The sequence below is a fragment of the Rhinoderma darwinii genome, chromosome 1, assembly GCF_050947455.1.
Source record: "Rhinoderma darwinii isolate aRhiDar2 chromosome 1, aRhiDar2.hap1, whole genome shotgun sequence".
Taxonomy (NCBI): domain Eukaryota; kingdom Metazoa; phylum Chordata; class Amphibia; order Anura; family Rhinodermatidae; genus Rhinoderma; species Rhinoderma darwinii.
This window is the reverse complement of record NC_134687.1, coordinates 127,139,795-127,160,132: the sequence shown is the minus strand read 5'-3', so window position 1 is coordinate 127,160,132 and position 20,338 is coordinate 127,139,795. Positions and strand designations below refer to the sequence as shown.

The following is a 20,338-nucleotide window of genomic DNA, read 5'->3' as shown; positions in this document are numbered from 1 at the left end:
GAATTTGTCCTGAGTGCAGCAATAACCTATTTGTGGTGATAAACAGTCGTTTGGGCCCATGGGAAGGTTCAGAAGGAAAGAAGCGCTATGTGTTCTTTGGAGTCCAGATTTTGCTAGATTGGTTTTCAGGTGCCATGTTGCATTTGTGGAAAACCAGGAGGTATCCAAGCAATGGAAATCCCCAAGAAGCGACCCCATTTTAAAATCAACACCCCTTAAGGCATTAATCTAGAGGAGTAGTGAGCATTTTGACCCCACAGGTATTATCTAAACGGTAATGTGCAGCAGATGGTGCAGTGTGAGATTTGCAATTTTCTATATATGTATGCCATTTCAGTGTCCAATATATTGTGCCCAGCATGCGCCACCGGAGATATACACCCCATAAACTGTAATGTGGGTTCTCCTGGGTACGGCAATACCCTACATGTGGCTGTTAGCTGCCTTGAAACAAAGGAAGGCTCAGAAGGGAAAGATAAGGGGGTTAAGCTGTGCGGAGTGCATCAGGGTAGAAATCTAAGGGATGTATGATAAATATTAAAACACTTTCCTATAGAGCCCTTGTTTTTCAGGACACGTGTCACATTGATATATTGTGTCCTCCCTTATCCCCCTCTTTGAGCAGACTTTGCACCTCTTGACTTTTTCCCCTTCTTGCCAGTTTGGGGAACTTCTCCTGGAAAGTGTTACCCTAGTACGACGCGTGTGGCCTCGATTGCAGAAGTACTGGGTGCCCCCCCTTGGTCCCTAAAGATTAGGTTCTTGATAATCACCTAAATTCCAGGAAAGTTCCCCTCAGGCCTGTATATCGACGTAGCACGTACGCATTGTACAATGCCATCTGTATGATGTGCATGGCCAGCTTCTTATACCACACTGCATGGCGCTGTAGGGCTTCAGGGCTTGATCTGACAAGTTCACCCCTCCCATGTATCTATTGTAGTCCAGGATGCAGTCTGGTTTGGGGGTCTCTGTACTGGTTCCTCGTACAGGTACATGGGTACTGGTGTGGCCATGTATTGTTGTCAATACAAGGACATCTCTCTTGTCCTTGTACTTGACACCCAATATGTTGCTGCTGGATTGTGCCCTGCTCTCACCCCTTCTGAGTGTTTGCCCTGCAGAGTCTTAGGGAGGCCTCTCAGGTTTCTTCTAGCAGTACCGCATGCTGCAGGACTTCTGGAAGCGAGGCAGTTGAAGAGTGGGACGCTGGTATAAAAATTATCCAGGTAGAGGTGGTAGCCCTGGTCCAGCAGTGGGTGCACAAAATCCCACACAATTTTTGCATTAACTCCCAGTAAGGAGGGGCATTCTGGGGGCTGAATATTGCTGTCCTTCCCTTCATATATCCTAAATTTGTAGGTATACCCTGATGCACTCTTGCACAGCTTATACATCTTCACACCATACCTTGCCCTCTTACTGGGCAGATACTGGCGGAATTGAAGCCTCCCTTTAAAATGTACCAACGACTCATCAATAGAAATACACTTCACGGGGGTGTATGCTTGGGAAAACCAGGAACTGAAATGGTCTAATAGGGGTCTCCGTTTATACAAATGGTCAAAACTGGGGTCATCTCGGGTTGGGCACGGCTCATTATCAGTATAATGTAAGAAGTATTGCTTCAATTTATTTATTTTTTTAGGTTACAGTTCAGTTCTGAAGTTGCTTTGAGGGGCCTATATATTAGAAACCCCTATAAGTATTCACAACAGCATTTAGAAAGTTTATTAACCCTTTAGGTGTTTCACAGGAATTTAGAGCAAAGTTGTGAAATTTACATATTTATTTTTTTTTTGTCAGAAAATCCTTTTTATTCCATTTTTTGGGTAAAACAGAATGTTTTACCAGAGAAACGCAACTCAATACTTATTGCCCAGGTTCTTCAGTTTTGAGAAATATCCCACATGTGGCGCTAGTGCGGTAATGGACTGAAGCACCGGCCTCAGAAGCAAAGGAGCACCTAGTGGATTTTGAGGCCTCCTTTTTATTAGGCACCATGTCCGGTTTGAAGAGGTCTTGTGGTGCCAAAACAGTGGAAACCACACAAAAGTGACCCTATTTTGGAAACTAGACCCCTTGAGGAATTCATTGTAGTTTTCATGGGGGGCATGCGACTTTTTGATCAGTTTTTACTCTATTTTTAAGAGGCGTGGTGACAAAAAACAATAGTAGAATGGCGTTTTTTTAATAATTTTTTTTTTTACAGCGTTCACCGTGCGCTATAAAATGACATTCACTTTATTCTGCGGGGCGATACGATTATGGCGATACCAGATGTTTATAGTTTTTTTAATGTCTTATGGCGTTTGCACAATAAAATAAATTTTGTAAAAAATCATTCACTTTTTGTGTTACCTTATTCTAAGAGCCAGAACTTTATTTTTCCATCAAGAAAGCCGTGCGAGGACTTGTTTTTTGTATAACAAACTGTAGTTTCGATCAGAACCATTTTTCTGTACATGCGACTTTTTGATCTCTTTTTATTCCATTTTTTGGGAGGTGAAGTGACCAAACAATTGTGATTCTGGTACGGTTTATTGTTATTTTCTTTTATGGCATTCACCGCGTGGGATAAATAACGAAATAATTTTGTAGGTCAGGCCGTTACGGACGCGTCAATACCAATTCTATATAATTTGTTTATTTATTTTTATTAATAATAAAAGGACTGATGAGGGAAAAAGGGAGATTTTTAGACAACTTTTTTTTAAACTTTTTTACGTTGTCCCACTAGGGGACTTGGGGGCAGGAGGCCCTGATCGCAATTCTAATACACTGCACTACATGCGTAGTGCAGTGTATTAGAGCTGTCAGCTACTCACTGACAGCAAGCATAGTTGGGATAGTCAGGACCCACTAGGCTTCTGTAGATGGCATAGCTGGATGCCACTTAGGCGTTCGGTTGCCATAGCTATCATCGCTGCCCGCTATCACGTAGCGGGCCGTCGATGGTGGTTTAACCCCTAAAAAGCCGCGATCGCTATTGAACGTGGCTTTTAAGGGGTTAATCAACGGGGACACAGCGATCAGTCCCCGCGACAGGAGCTGAAGCAACTGCTGTACGAGACAGCAGCTGTCACAGCTCCTGCATGTGTTGGGAAGAAGGCCGAAACTCCCGTGACGTACTATTAGGTCATGGAGCGCGAACGATACAGTTACAATGACCTAATAGTACGTCGAGGAGTGGGAAGGGGTTAAGGAACATTCCCCAGCAGGAGATACTGGTTATTACTATATAGGGTTTATAGGTACTTTAAAAAACAAAACATGGCTGCCAACCAGCAACACCAGCTTAGATATAAGTAACTGTATTTGTGAAAGACCTAAAATTAGACTGAAGAGCAAATGGAAAATGGACCATAAAATGAACATAACTACACTGCAAGGGAACTTGGTTTCATTAAGGATAAAGCATTAAATTCGTAAGCACAAACTATTTTACAAAAAAAAATAAAAATAAAAATTCAAGCCCGAAGTAGTCTAGTAATTCTTCTCTGTCCCAGATCACAACCCAAAGGGACTCTTCGATCAATACAAATTGCTCTGCATAAATATCTATATTTGTGCGAAATAATATCACTGATCAAAAGCTGAATTGCACTCGGTCATCATGACATTAGGGATTTATTTCTGAACATCTTCTTGCACATAATGTTCACCAGCACCCAAACGCAATATCATTGTGAACACAGCATGGGAAAGCTGCGGAATGCGTCACGAGTAAACATGACCCGTCGCTACTTTAGATCCTATGGGTGGGGTGTCCGCTGCTGTCTAGTGTTTGTATACCCGGTCAATAGGCAGCAGGGGTTCATCAAGTGAAAAGCTAATGTTAATGGGGCTATTCCTTACACTTTTATGTGACACTATTAAAGGTTAGGACTTTCACTATAAATCAGAGGCTTTGTTTTACCCTATGTTATATTAGGAATGCGTGCTCTAATACAATCTAAAATGCAAAGCAGATTTGAAATATGTAGAAAAATTATGTACATGATAAAATTACCTGTCAAACGATCGAAACTGTACTGAATGCTCAGCAGCAGGATCCCCAAGTGCTCCCAGAAAAGTAGGAGGTATTAAAGCAGGATCTATTTGGGATTCTTCAGCTGGTATACTGACAAGGCTACGGAGAATATCCTTTATATTCACATTTTTCGTGCTTGGTTGCTCATTTGCACCATCAGTTACACTTTCCTGAGATTTTTTGACCTCGGATGACAGTGTGTGCAGCACTTCGCTTATGGCATCAGGACCCGAACTCACAGGGTCTGATCTGGGATCGGTCTCCAAATTACTGATCGGTGGCAAAACTGGTTCCTCCCCAATACCAGAGTCTTTTCTTCTAACTGACATGTTGCTGTCCGAATCATTTGGGCTAGTCTGTTCTACAGTAGGTGCGCCATCTATAAATAAGAAATAAAATGTAAACGAAGCAAAAGCATAATAATACCTTTCGAATTAGTTTCCCTCTACTACTAATACAGGTCTAAAAGTTTCACTCTGAGTGAACAAAGTGAACAACAAATGTTATTACTCTAACCTTTTATAAAATTTCAGTTTAAAAAAGGTAAAATCAAAAGTAGAGTAACTTTTTATTGTTCATGTATCAATTTAAAAGTTAATTCATGTGGTGTTGTTTTATTTCTGTACATAACAGCTTTCAATAAATTCCCCATTCTGCTGGTTTCATTTGGACCAGACAGAGATTTAACGGGTTTCCTCTGTCAGACATGTGAACGAACAGCATTGTTCTGTGTAAGGGTATGTGCACACGATAAGGGTATGTGCACACACACTAATTACGTCCGTAATTGACGGACGTATTTCGGCCGCAAGTACCGGACCGAACACAGTGCAGGGAGCCGGGCTCCTAGCATCATACTTATGTACGATGCTAGGAGTCTCTGCCTCGCTGCAGGACAACGGTCCCGTACTGTAATCATGTTTTCAGTATGGGACAGCTGTCCTGCAGCGAGGCAGGGACTCCTAGCATCGTACATAAGTATGATGCTAGGAGCCCGGCTCCCTGCACTGTGTTCGGTCCGGTACTTGCGGCCGAAATACGTCCGTCAATTACGGACGTAATTAGTGTGTGTGCACATACCCTAACTGTCATTTACGTCTGAAAAGACAGACTGTTTTCAGGAGAAAACAGCTGCCTCGTTTCAGACGTAAATGCTCCTCCTCGCATTTTGCGAGGCTTCTCTGACAGCCGTAAATTTTGAGCTGCTCTTCATTGACTTCAATGAAGAACGGCTCAAATTACGTCTGAAAGAAGTGCCCTGCACTTCTTTTGACGAGGCTGTATTTTTACGCGTCGTCGTTTGACAGCTGTCAAACGACGACGCGTAAATGACAGGTTGTCTGCACAGTACGTCGGCAAAAACATTCAAATGAATGGGCAGATGTTGGCCGACGTATTGTAGCCCTATTTTCAGACGTAAAACGAGGCATAATACGCCTCGTTTACGTCTGAAAATAGGTCGTGTGAACCCAGCACAAGTCTTCATTCACATTACAGTTATTTGTTTGCTGTCGGTTCTGGTATTTTTGGGAGCTAGAATAGAGTAGTCTGCAGCGCTAGTCTTGCAGTCGAAAATAGCGGCACTTGCGCATAGCAACCAATGGTATTTCTGCTTTTTATTTTGCTATGTCACTAATAAAAAAAAAAAAACAATCAAAGCTGTCAAAATGATCGGACGCTATGGGCCCAGAAAGATATTCAACAATTGAAACCAATAGGAACCAATACCAAAATTGTGGTATATGTTTTAAGTACATTGGGCCAGACTTACTAATACAGTCTGAGGGTATGTTCACACGGCGGGGGTCCGTAACGGCTGAAATTACGGGGATGTTTCAGCCTGAAAACATCCCCGTAATTTCAGCCGTACCGGCATGTGCAGGCGCTTGAACGCCGCGTCAATTATGGCCGTAATTAGCGCTGCTATTCATTGGAGTCAATGAATAGCGGCTCCAATTACGGCCAAAGAAGTGACAGGTCACTTCTTCTACGCGGGCGTCTATTTACGCGCCGTCATTTGACAGCGGCGCGTAAATATACGCCTCGTGTGAACAGACAAACGTCTGCCCATTGCTTTCAATGGGCAGATGTTTGTCAGCGCTATTGAGGCGCTATTTTCAGACGTAATTCGGGGCAAAAACGCCCGAATTACGTCCGTAAATAGGCCGTGTGAACATACCCTAAGACTTGGTCAGTGTTAACTTCAACAAAAACAGTGCCTAAAATAATGAATAAGGGTATGTGCACACGTAGTGACCAAAAACGTCTGAAAATACGGAGCTGTTTTCAAGGGAAAACAGCCCCTGATTTTCAGACGTTTTTTGAGCAACTCGCGTTTTTCGCGGCGTTTTTTACGTCCGTTTTTGGAGCCGTTTTCATTGGAGTCTATGAGAAAACGGCTCCAAAAACGTCCAAAGAAGTGTCCTGCATATAATGTATATAAGTGCCCTGCACTTCTTTTGACGAGGCTGTATTTTTACGCGTCGTCGTTTGACAGCTGTCAAACGACGACGCGTAAATGACAGGTCGTCTGCACAATACGTCGGCAAACCCATTCAAATGAATGGGCAGATGTTTGCCGACGTATTGTAGCCCTTTACGTCTGAAAATAGGTTGTGTGAACCCAGCCTAAATGTGGAACACAGCATGTGCGCCAGAATTCTGGCACATTTTGGATCTGTAAAGCCATGTAAACGTCGTGGAATATTCTTATAGTACTAGGATTTGTTTGTCATAATGTAAACTACCTTGTGAGCTTGATGTTCCAGCGTCTCCACTGCCGTTATCCACTTGCCTGGAAGGGCTGCTGACTTGAGGCTGCTTTCTCTCATTTTGAGGCTCCAAGATGTCTCGATATTTAGATACCATGAGCACAGAGATGAAGTAAACTACAGCCAGAGCTAAAAACTGAGCCTGTTTGCTGTCCTCCTATATACAGGAAACAAAAACCGATGAAGGAAAAACTACATTTTTTTTTGTTCATTACAACTTGGATTTATATATGCTCATTCAACAGAGTAACAACAATTTACCGCTTATTCTATACACCACAATTACAAGTGTAAACATTTTGTTTTCTTTTAACAGGTCCTAAATTTTTTTTCGATCAGACATATTTCAACGTTTGAATGGACGATGTTGCAAGGTAGTTGACCACAAGCTAATTTGGCAAACCATTGGTAGCGGTGTTTCAATTTGATGATATTTATCCAGTGCTAGTCAACACGAATGTACAGAGTGTGTACAAGTGTCTGTACCGTAAGCCAATAAAATAGTCAAATGCTACAAAAACCTTTGAAGCAGTTTCTTTGGGGGTTCTTTTTGATGTAATGTATGTGTTTTGGCATACTAAACATTTTCTTGTATTGTTTTATTTAAAAAATGTATTACGATTTAGTGCTGCAGCACCTATATATCCAGCATAGATAGAAACTGCATAATGCTGCTGTAGTGGAAATTTTTGCAACAAAATCTGCCACGTAAGACTGCAACCTTTTGTTTTTTTAGATTTGTTGTCAGAGGCTCACAGCAGCTCCGGTCAGCAGAGCGTTCAGCCCAACTGACTGACGGATTTGGCTTAGAGCAGCATTATAAAGCTTCTATGTATAGTTGATACATAGAAGCTGCAGTGCTAAAACTAAATGCATTTAAAAAAAAAAAAAAAGATTTGAAAAATGTTTAGTAAGCAAAAAACAAAATGACATAAAAAAAACCACAGAAACAACAACAACAACAACGCTACAAAGGTTTTCATAGCCTTGAGAAAAAGCTATGCCTAGTTGTGCGCTATAATTTTTTCAAATTTGGCATGTTCAGAAGGAAGGGTACATTTATATACCACACTATAATACAGATGCATATTTCACGCACCCATTCTTAAGAGTATTTTGCAGCCAATTATGAAATTTGACAAATATTTCAGTACTGCAAATACAAAATGGCACGTAACTCATATTCATAGCAATCTCACATCTCTGTGAGGAATAAACAAAGTTAAACAACAAAGAATACATTCACGGTTAACGTAATAATAAAACATTGATCTTCTGCTCACCACATCTCTGAAGACCACAGCTCTTAAGCGGTTTATATCCATGTCTTGCAGAAGTCTGTCAATGTCTCGGATAGGAGAAATCATTCCTGTTGTAACGTCCAATGGACTCTGAAGACAACAAAGCAAAATAACTTAATTGGAGTTGAAACACTGCCATGTGAAGATAAAACAACTGTAAACGGTCCAACATTGCAGGCGAGAGCAGTGTAAAGTGAAGCAGGGCCAGGTTGATAGCGCCGAGCGGGCACTCTGGGGCGAGATTACATTATAGTGTCTGAAGTCTGAGCAGGACCCGGTGCAGTACCGGCCCCACAACGGAGGGTTAACTAAATGACATTAAGGCCCGATTCACATGACCGTGATTGGACCATGAAAAACGATCCGTGTGTCAGCCGGATTTCCCAGCCCGAGCACGGTACATGTGAACGGGACTCCTGGCATCAGACATTTAGGCTACAGCCACACGACAGTGGAAAAAAGATGGCCATTAAAAACTGATCAATTGGCAGTTTTTCATGTCCATTTTGAATCAGTGGGTTTCCAAATTCTCATCCATTCTCAGTCAGTCTGTACCTTTTTCATGGCCGTTAAGAAAAATGATAAAAAAAAAAAAAAGTAAATAAAAAGAAGATGGATTTCATTTGTCAGGGTTTTTTGTCCCAATCCCCTGAAAAAAATCAGTGCCCATGTGGATAGTGCCGCAATGTCCCTGTAAATAGTGCCCACATGTAATAAGGGGCACAGTGCCCACATGCAATGAGTGATGTTGCCCACATGTAATGACAGTGCCACCCCTCAATACAGTGCCAATATATATCGCAACCCCCCCTTCCTTCCTCGAACGCAAACCCCCCCTTCCTTGGGGATCGCAAACCCCCCCCCCTCCTTGGGGGATCGCAACCCCCACTCCTTCCTTGGGGGATCGCAATCCCCCCCTCCTTCCTTGGGGGATCGCAACCCCCCCCTCCTTCCTTGGGGGATCGCAACCCCCCCCCTCCTCAATTGGGGGATCGCAACCCCCCCCCTCCTCAATTGGGGGATCGCAACCCCCCCCCTCCTTAATTGGGGGATCGCAACCCCCCCCCTCCTTAATTGGGGGATCGCAACCCCCCCCTCCTTAATTGGGGGATCGCAACCCCCCCCCTCCTTAATTGGGGGATCGCAACCCCCCCCCTCCTTCCTTGGGGGATCGCAACCCCCCCCCTCCTTCCTTGGGGGATCGCAACCCCCCCCCCTCCTTCCTTGGGGGATCGCAACCCCCCCCCTCCTTCCTTGGGGGATCGCAACCCCCCCCTCCTTCCTTGGGGGATCGCAACCCCCCCCCTCCTTCCTTGGGGGATCGCAACCCCCCCCCCCTCCTTCCTTGGGGGATCGCAACCCCCCCCCTCCTTCCTTGGGGATCACAACCCTCCCCCTCCTTCCTTGGGGATCGCAACCCACCCCCCTGCTTCCTTGGGGATCGCAACCCCCCCTTCCTTCCTTGGGGATGGCGCTGCTGTAGCTGCCACTAGGAGCTGAATCCCCGGCCAGATTGCCGACTCCTTGGCCGGGGAAATCAGCTCCTAGTGGATCGCTACAGCCGCGTGATCTACAAGGAAGGAGGGGGGGGTTGCGATCTACAAAAGGGGGGTGAGATCTACAGCGGGGCGGTATGGCTATATACACTAGAAATCTCTGCTTCCCCACAGAACTGCTGTTCCGTAGAACAGCAGTTCAATGGGGAAGCAGAGACAGAACGGGGAGGACTAGGCAGGGCTTCCTCCTTCAGCACGGCGTGACAGCGCCACTACAGAATCGATTCAACGATTGTTAAAATACATAATCGTGAGAGCCCTTGAGGGCAAATTAATTTAATCGCCCAGTCCTAACTTTCCACAAATTTCCTAGGAAGCAATCAATCTTCTACCCCTCTACTCTTCCCCACTTCAATGCTTAGTGCATGTCAACAATGGGTTTGTGAAAGGGGACAAGTTTTAAATCAGCCATCTCTCTGGCTGGGAGGTAGCTTGCGGTCACAGAACCCAATGCGGTGTCTGCTATGGAGTACAAGCACGACCAGCTTCCACTCTTTAGCCAAGCTCTGCCCCTTTCTTACTTGGAGAATTGAACATGGACCCCACAAAAAAGTGACGGTGCTTGCAAACCAAATGGTCACTTTCGCTCAATTGAAAAAGAACTTAAAATATGTTCATAGTATTTTCCCAACTATTAACATGTATAACGGACCAAACTCGCATGTGATTTGAATAGAGGGGGAAACCTCAGACAGCACTTGCTTCCGGAATGAAACAATAAAAGTAAGAAAATTGGTCAGATTCTTGTTTCCGCAAGTCTTCTGCATGAGGCCCCCATAGATAGTCAGAAGCATCTGTTGACCTAAATCTAAAGCCACGGTTGTGATTTTATGCAATTTTATCTTCATTATTAGATTTACATCCATCTCATGTACAGATTAAGTCAACTATAGGATTTCATAATATTTACAACATTTCTCATTATAATTTTTGTTCACATGAGCAATATTGATACAGCACCCCTACTCAAGATAATCACTGAAGTAAGAAAGAACAAAACTCCCTTCTTTTATAGTCTCATATTATGTAACTCGGCACATTTTCTCCACGATAGTGAAAAATATAAGAATCCATTATAGATTATACTGAACCCTAACATACTCATGGGCTTGAAAACCTGACTACGAATCCTAGCTGCCAATTTAATGAAGTTATTAGACAACAATGCTTCCACTGTTGCCCAGTAGTACACAGAACAAGTTTTCTATACAGAAGGTTCTGTGATCAATGAATTCTCAGAGCTCACAGTCATTTTCTGGAGAATTAATGAGAAGCACACAGTTCTATAGCATGCTTTACACACAGTTTACCTTTGCAGCAGACTTTGCTGGTCCCACCAGGCCATGAATCGCCTTCTGGTTTTTAATATTTTCTCCTGTGGATTTTAATTGCAAGTGCTGCTGACACTCCAGACAACTCCGAACAGCAACCGCACAGACTAAAAAAAAACAAAACAAACAAAACAAAGTTATTCTACTCAATCTATAACAAATGGAAACTAATCTAGTGTTCAATTTACTCATAAAACTTAGATAAGACTCTATTCACACCACACTTCTTCTATACACCTAACTTATACATATGTCTGTCATTGAATCCTACTGCAAAAAAAGACATACAGCCCAGTATGTGTGTGTTTCTCCTTTGTATTGGAAAGCCTGGTCAGACATGGTTATGGAGCAGCACGGATTCCTTGCAGTACTGGGTTTGAATCCAACCAAGGACAACATGAAGTTTTTTGTTGTTCTTCTTGTTTGTTTATGTTTCCTCTGTGTACTTGTAGGAACGCTCACTCCCCATGAAGGAGCCAACATTTTTTTATGCTGGCAAAAAAATGGTCGCTAGTCGGCAGCACATCTCCCTGGGAGATGTGCTGCCGACACAATGCAAATGCATGGGGAAGAAATAGCGTCAATCGACAAGCTGTATTGTAGATGAGCACTTGTTAAAATGTGGTTAACCACTTCCTGACCAGGAGCTTCACCCCCCTTTCTGACCAGGCCCATTTTTACGTTTTAGCCATGTGCCAATTTAAAAGCAAATTGTTGTTCTATTATTTTTTCAACCTACATGTATTTGGTCTTTTTTTTCTCAGAAGATATTGGGCTTCCATATTGTGTAAAAAAAAAATAAAAAAATAAGATATATTTTACTTTTTTCTAAAATATGGAAGGGAAAAATGGAAAAAAAAAAAAAGTTGAAAAAATGTGAATGCGTGATTTTAGGTGATTTTATTTTTTTTTACATCTGGTGCATGCCACTGGGTAAACACACCTGAATACATACTTGGAGACTTCTGACAACTTTAACGACACCAAAACGTGTGCATTTCTTACACACTGGGAGCAAGGTGGCGCTTACAATGAATGGTGCGCAAACTGGCTTTTAGAGAAAAAATTTCCAATGCTGGTTCGCTGACACCATACGACCATTACAGACGCTGTGACGTTTCCAGTCCACAAAAACGGATGGCCTATCAGGTAGACACACATATTTATAGAGAAATGTTTTATTGAAAAAAGCGTGGTTTTTTTTTTGTTTATTTTTACTACATTACATTATTCTTCTCCCTCTCTGGCAGTCTGCCAGAGAGGGAGAAGATGCAAGCAGTGATCTCTGTGATAGGCTGTCACAGCTATCACCTGACGAGAGACCACTCTGAAGCTCAGTGATAGAGCTGTCTGTTCCTCACCGTTGTCAAGCATGTGATCGCCACAGCATTCACATAGCTGAGCTCCTTACTGTCGGCACGCAAGCGCTGCTGGGAGGAGCAATGTGATCGCTGTGACAGGCTGTCACAGCAATCACATGACCGGAGATCACACTGAGGCTCTAGTCACACGACAGGGTCAGAGTGTCAGCCGAAAAAAAAACTGCCGTTTTGCATCCTTTCCGTTTCGGGCCGTGTTTCCGTTTTTAACGGACGATTTTGACTAGTTTTGCATCAGTTTTTTTCCCTGTCCGTTTTAAAAACTGATGAATTTGTAAATTTTTTGCCACACACTTCCCTCTGTAGATACCACACAGCCCCCCTGTAGGTAATGCCACACAGCCCCCCTGTAGGTAATGCCACACAGCCCCCCTGTAGGTAATGCCACACAGCCCCCCTGTAGGTAATGCCTGTAGCTGTAGGTAAAGTACTTATCCTGGAGCGGAATCCCCAATCCCCGGCCACAGTGTTGTCGAAGCTGTGGCCGGGGATTGGGGATTCTGCTCCTACAGGGAGCAAAAAAATACCCTCCTCCTCCTATGCACTTCGCACTGTGGGGAGGTAGGAGAGAGCGAGCGACGGGAGACACGGCCGTCACTCTGAACACATTCCAGTGATAGACGTGTATTACCCGGCCCCATAGACTTCTATGGGAGCCTGGCGGCCCGGAGAACAGCTGAAAATAGGGCATGTCCCATTTGTTGACGGCCGGGCTTCCAAAGCCGTCAAAAAAAAAAAAAACTGGTTGCGTGAATAGCCCCATTTGGAGTCTATTGTTCCTACTGCGGCCGTGTGATGGCCGTTTGTTGAACGGCCGTCACACGGTCGGGAAACCCTTTCGTGTGATTAGGGCCTAAGTGGTCTCCGGGGGAAAGCTCCGTGATATCAGCTGTCTCTAGACAGCTGTAACACAAAGCTCCTCACAGTCGGCGTGTAAGCGCTGCTGCTAGGAGCAATGTGATCGTTGTGACAGGTTCTCAACGATCACATGACCGGAGACCACGCTGAGTGATCTCCAGTCAAAAGTTCTATGATACAACTGTCTAGAGACAGCTGTATCACGGAGCTAAATGTTGCCGGGGAGCGGCAAACCTGCTAGAGGGCCGTTCACATATGTCCGGCGTCCGCTTCAGTTTACCTCCGGCGTGTTGAAGAAAAGCCGGAGGCAAACTAATGCTAGAACAGATACCATAGTTTTCTGGCTCCCAGGGAGGTCCGGCGCCATATCATATCTATCTTAAATGGTGGCTGGATGAACGTCGGGTGCTGCCGCATCTATCTTCCGGCAACACCCGGCGGGAAGGTGGATGTGAGCTAGGAGCGGAATTCCCGGTCATAGCATTGCTGGGGATTCCGCTCCAGGCAGAGACCCTGACTATTACCCTACCACCCAGGGCCAGCCTTAGGGGTGTGCGACCTGTGCCATTGCACATGGCACATCACCCCAGCAGGTGGAAGGGGGCGCTGCGTTGGCTCCATTCCGCTGCTTGTTTCAGAAGCGCACGGGCCCGGCGACTCAGCAGTCGCCTTTCCACCCTGCCGCTTTTTCACTCAGTGGCATAGCGGCTGCTAGCTGCGACAGGGGGCATAAGGGCGCCCATCGAGACGGGACCCCCCCCTGTGGCCAGCGGCGCTGCTACAGCGGTAGTGATGCCACTATAGCAGAACAGAAAGGTATCTCCCTAGTCTGCCATCTACTAGCGCCACTGTAGCTCCCTGAAGGAGCGGAATCCCTGTGTGGCCGGGGATTCCACTCCTGGAGCGCGCCCCTTCATGTCTCTGTCCATATATGGACAGTGACATCAGGGGAAACTCCTAAAGAGAAATCCCTGTCCACAGCGTTGCCGACTCTGTGACCGGGGATTCCACTCCAAGATAAGCCAGTGACGTCATCGTCCATAAAAGGACACAGACGACAGGGGCTTCTCCTGGAGTGGAATCCCCGGTCACAGCGTTGGCAATGCTGTGTCCGGGGATTCCGCTTCAGGAGTTGCCCCTAATGTCACTGTCCAAATATGGACAGAGACACGAAGTGGAACAATGCAGAAACTGAATCACTGGCCAAGGGGGGATTTCGCTCCTTCAGGGAGCAATAGTGGCGCTATCTACATGGGGGCTGGGGGCCGTGTGGCGCCCCCACTGCACACAGGGGGTGTGTGGCACTGTACACAGGGGGTGTGTGGCACTGTACACAGGGGGTGCGTGGCACTGTACACAGGGGGTGCGTGGCACTGTACACAGGGGGTGCGTGGCACTGTACACAGGGGGTGCGTGGCACTGTACACAGGGGGTGTGTGGCACTGTACACAGGGGGTGTGTGGCACTGTACACAGGGGGTGTGTGGCACTGTACACAGGGGGTGTGTGGCACTGTACACAGGGGCACATTTTCAGAGCCTAGACTACCATTTTGTGAATCATTGTGGTAAAAACTGATGACAACTGATGGTTTTGTAGTAAAAATCGTGAAAAAGCATGATGGCAACTTATACATTTTTCCATCAGTTTTTGCATCAGTTGTAATCACATGAGACACAAAAAAACGTATGCCGATACAACTGATATACGTGAACGCACCCTAACTTCGTTCTGGAACGGCCCTACAGAGTTAATTGCAGACCGCCGGGACGTTTATAGTCTATGGGCGCTCCGCAAGTGGTTAAACAAGGGCGATATCGGCCCATGTAAGACCACCTTTATGAAATTGGAATAGTGTGTATGTGCACAAGAGAACGAAATTAGATTGTGAACCCCTTTGGGGGCATTGACCAATGTGGTGGATGACAATCTCTGTACAGGACTGCAAAATAACTGTGCTATATAAGCAAGGGGAAATAAAATTTCCAATACAATCAGTATGCAGACACAAAAACAAAAAGGAATTTTTTTTTGTCAGCCCATAGACATTTACAGATATGCTCAACGTATATACCAGGAGCATTTCCGGGTATATACACATTGAAAGTGCGCTGTGAGCATAGTGTGAACATAGCCTTATAATCACAAGGATGAATTCTTGCATTGTGAAAATAGCCTAAAAATCAATCAATTCTGGTATAGTCTAAGATGATCTTCCATTACCAATGTGGTGTTTAAAAACCCCCAAAAAACTGCATTGCCCTTCGCTATAGTTCGTGTCTTATTGTTGTGTTTCGCCAAATAAAACTAAAATACAGTAAAAAGAAGTTAATTTTTTAATAAAAACACAATCCTAGTTATTTGGGAAATTCACAAAAACTATATTTTGTGTCATACCTTAGACCTTTAGATCACATCATGATTTTCTGTCAGCGTGTAAGCATATCTCCAGAACTAGAGAATTCAAACCCCTTTTGGCACTTCTCAATGAAAATCTAACAACATGCTAAACAAACTGCTATTGATCTGTACAGCCATTTGCTTATAATGTTGTGTCAGATAACCACTTTGTATGAAAATCGGTGGTGATACAAACTCATCGACTACATTGATGTTAACCTCTGACACACAGCTATGACATATCATAAAATCAATTTAAGGGATTTCCCCCAGACGGAGTTCAAAACGGCCAACAAATGTAGCCATACTTGACATTTTTTGCATGTTTTCCTGGTGGCCAAGCATTTTCAATTCAGGGTTGTGGCCTAATGTCATCTTTGCAACAAGTTGGGCTTCTTAAAATGTATGCCCTGCTGGAGCTGCCCAATTAAACTTCAAAGTGGAGGTCTACTCTTGATTTATTAATTATCATTATTATTATTTTTATAACAAAGCTAAAAAGATTTGAAATTCTGTGCGGATTAATTTCCTAATATATGGTTGGAGCACCAGTTTTCTGATAGAGATGCATATCTGCTGCATTAACACAATATTCTGGCTACCTGCAGTCACCACTTGAGGGAGCCTAGGAGCTTACTGCATACGGTTCTATTTTTAACTCCGTAAGCTGCTAACCTCCCCCTAGTGGTGGAACAGGTACACAGAATGTTATGCTTTAACCCCTATCCGCACCAGGACGTAACTGTCCGTCATTGCGGGAGGTTACTTCCCGCATGAGGACGTACAGTTACTGAGTTAATCCCGGTGCACACTGTCGCCGACAGCTGACACTCCCCTCTTGCCGGCCAGCGGTCCTTTGCCGCTGATTTAGGCGCATTAAACCCTTAAATTCGGCGATCGGGTGCAATCGCCGAATTTTAGGGGTTTCTAACATATCGGCAGACCCCCGTCCGAAATCGCGGGGTCTGCCGATAGTTAGTATGGCAAACGGAAGCCAAAAAATGGCTTCCGGGTCTGCCATGGATGGAAGCCCATCAGGACCAACCTTCGGCTGGTCCTGAGGCTTCCTGTCAGAGCGACAGGAAGTCACTGTGTCGTTCCCGACGCACACTGTCGGCGACAGTGTGCATCGGGAACTTGGAGATCAGCTGTCCCCGACAGCTGACACTCTCCAGTGTTGCCGATCAGCGGCTCATCGCCGCTGATTTCGGCAATTAACCCGTTACATGCGGGGCTCGATTGCGATCTCCGCATGTAGCGGGTTTGTAGCGCATCAGCAGCCCCCATGCAATCGTGGGGGCTTCTGATGCTTGTGATGGCACCCGGGGGCCAGACAACGGCCCCCAAGTCTGCCATGTTTGTCGGCCTATGAGGATCAGCCTCTGCTGATCCTCGTAGACCAACTGTCAGAGTGACTGTGACGTCACACTGACAGTTGGAATACATTACACTACCTAGGTAGTGTAATGTATTCTAGCAGCGATCAGAGCTGCAGGTCAAAAAAAGAAAGTGTAAAAAGTAAAAAAAAAAAAAAGTTAACGAAAATATAAAGTGTAAAAAGTTAATAAAAATGTTTTATAAAAGTGTAAAAATAAAAGGTTTTGTTTTCCTATAATAAGTCATTTATTATAGGGAAAAAATGAAAACGTTAAAAAAAAGTACACATATTTGGTATCGCCGCGTTCGTAATGACCCAATCTATGAAACTAGAATGTTAATTTTTCCGCACGGTGAACGCCGCAAACAAAATAAACGGAAAACTGTCAGCATCGCTATTTTTTGGTCACCACCCCTCCCAAGATATAGAATAAAAAGTGATCAAAAAGTCGCATTTACCCCAAAATGGTACCAATAAAAACTACAACCCGTCCCACAAAAAACAAGACCTCCCACAGCTTTTTTGACGGAAAAATAAAAACGTTACGGCTCAGAATAGCGTGTCCCAGAAAATAAATTATTTTATAGAAACTTAATTTTATTGTGCAAACGCTGCAAAACTTAAAAAAAAACTATACACATATGGTATCGGCGTAATCGTACCGACCGGCAGAATAAATTAAAACTTAATTTATTGCGCACGGTGAATGCTGTAATAAATAAAGAATTGAAAGCGCCAAAATCGCTGTTTTTTGGTCACCTTAGCTCTAAAAAAGATCCTGAGGGGCCAAAATGCTCACTATACCCCTAGAAAAATTCCTTGAGGGGTGTAGATTCCAAAATGGGGTCACTTTTGGGGGGTTTCCACTGTTTTGGTCCCTCCGGGGCGTTGCAAACCCGACATGGCACTGAAAACCAATCCAGCAAAATCTGCGCTCCTAAATCCAAAAGGCGCTCCCTCCCTTCTGAGCCTTGCTGTGGGTCCAAACATCAGTTTACGACCACATATGGGGTATTGCCGTAATCGGGAGAAATTGCTTTACAAATTTTGGGGTGCTTTTTCTCCTTTATTCCTTGTAAAAATGAAAAAATTCTATGTTTCCACAGAAAAATAGGTGATTTTCATTCTGCAAAAAAACTGTGGGGTCAATATGCTAACTATACCCATAGAAAAATGCCTTGAGGGGTGTAGTTTCCAAAATGGGGTCACTTTTGGGGTGTTTTGACTGTTTAGGTACCACAATACCTCTTCAAACCTGACATGGTGCCTAAAATATATTCCTAAAAAAAGGAGGCCCCAAAATCCACTGGGTGCTCCTTTGCTTCTGCGGCCTGTGTTTCAGTCCATTAGGACACTAGGGCCACATGTAGGATATTTCTAAAATCTGCAGAATCTTGGCAATAAATATTGAGTTGCGTTTCCCTGGTAAAGCCTTCTGTGTTACAGATTTTTTTTTTATTACAAATGAATTTCGGTAAAAAAAAGGAAATTTGTAAATTTCACCTCTACTTTGCCTTAATTCCTGTGAAACGCCTAAAGGGTTAAAATATTTTCTGAATGTGGTTTTTAATGCCTTGAGGGGTGCAGTTTTCAAAATGGGGTGATTTATGGGGACTTTCTAATATATAAGGCCCTCAAAGCCACTTCAGAACTGAACTGGTCCCTGAAAAAATAGCCTTTTGAAATTTTATTGAAAATATGAGAAATTGCTGCTAAAGTTCTAAGCCTCGTAACGTCCTAGAAAAATAAAAGTGAAAAAAAATGATGCAAACATAAAGTAGACATATGGGGGATGTTAACTAGTAACTATTTTGTGTGGTATTACTATCTGTTTCACAAGCAAATACATTTAAATTTAGAAAAATGCTAATTTTTAAAGTTTTTCACAAATAAATATTGAATTTATCAACCAAATTTTTTCACTAACATAAAGTACAATATGTCACGAGAAAACAATCTCAGAATCGCTTGGATAGGTAAAAGCATTCCGGAGTTATTACCACATAAAGTGACACGTCAGATTTGAAAAAAATCATCTGTGTCCACAAGGCCAAAACAGGCTGCGTCCTAAAGGAGTTAAATCAAGGTCTATGACAAGGCTTTTAGTTATGTATAGGTATTTAAAAACCTGCCCGGAAAATATGTCTACCACCTTATTGTAAACACTAGACATATTTCTCTGTAGGTCACAGCAGGATGGAGGTGTCTGAGACTAAGGGAATTGAGGGGACGCAGAAGAGGATACCCTCATCTGATTGGCCAGTGCTTGGCACTATGGGATGTGAATGAAACAGCTGGACAGTACTGCAAAGTGAGGGACAGGAAAATCCAAAAATACAGAAGCAGAGGAAGGGAACGAAATCGACTCAATAAATATAGGCTAGGAACAAAATTCTAGGATGCGCTACTTCTAACATGTACAGCTGCCTAAGGATTGACTTTTTTTATTGTACCATGCTATGTAGAAATACAAGTATTGAGACCTACACATTGCTTAGCAAAGGTTTACAGTTACTAACCTAATCTGAGACACTGACGTAGCACTCCTCCAGATGACATGTTCTTTTCAGCCTCAATGTCCGTAAAGCTCAAGGAACTTGCAAAAATGAGAACATCCACTAGGCTAATTGCTCGTTGCAGGAATGTAACAGATGCCTCTATCGACAGACCTTGGGATGGTTCAATATTTTCAAGCTCATGCTGAAATAAAAATGTATTGCTAATCGTTTACAAGGATCAGGGTTAAAAAAAAATGAGGCTTAATTTCCATCATAGTAGAAAACACTGTGTAATACATGGTGCCGAATAAAGAGCACCAGAGATTTCAAAACTATAATAAAAAGTGATTAAAATGATACAATTCTTACAAATAAGATTACATTTAGCTTTGGACAAGAACTTTTTAATAATAGGATCAGCGGTTATTGCCAGGGAAGCCAGTGAATGTCAGATTATTGCGCCTGAAAATGAAATCACTGGGCCATCCATATAAAGAACAGACACAAAGAGACCTCCAAAGTGAAAGACTATTTTTGCTCTGGTTAAAATGAGTGATCACGATCAAGGGATTCCTCTGTTAACTCCATATAGCCTAGTAAGACACATGAAGGACTCGGTATAGGACGATCAACTTCATTGGGCCACTGGTTTAGATCAATCTGATAGGGTTGCAGAAGTTATACTGGACTCAAGTGACCGCTAAAAAACAAAACTGAAATAGAGCGACTACCATTTCCATTGCACTATTTACTAGATGACATAAAAGGTGAATCCTTACCGTGGCAGATGTTGCTGCAGAAAGTAATGGCAGTATACCACCACAAGCCATTATC

General features: G+C 43.7%; 1 protein-coding gene across 2 annotated transcripts in view; it reads right to left on the bottom strand.

Moving 5' to 3' along the window:
- Positions 1–20,338, bottom strand: part of LRBA (LPS responsive beige-like anchor protein) — a 641,245-nt gene that overhangs the window by 527,821 nt on the left and 93,086 nt on the right. For both annotated transcript variants that reach the window (XM_075860361.1, XM_075860360.1), the window contains exons 24-29: positions 20,284–20,338; positions 19,526–19,706; positions 10,972–11,099; positions 8,088–8,195; positions 6,781–6,961; positions 4,013–4,412 (exon numbers count right to left, since the gene is read on the bottom strand). The exon at positions 20,284–20,338 is cut by the window's right edge and continues 99 nt beyond it. In XM_075860361.1, the coding sequence (XP_075716476.1) occupies positions 4,013–4,412; positions 6,781–6,961; positions 8,088–8,195; positions 10,972–11,099; positions 19,526–19,706; positions 20,284–20,338 (1,053 nt within the window). The remainder of the gene's footprint in view (positions 1–4,012; positions 4,413–6,780; positions 6,962–8,087; positions 8,196–10,971; positions 11,100–19,525; positions 19,707–20,283) is intronic.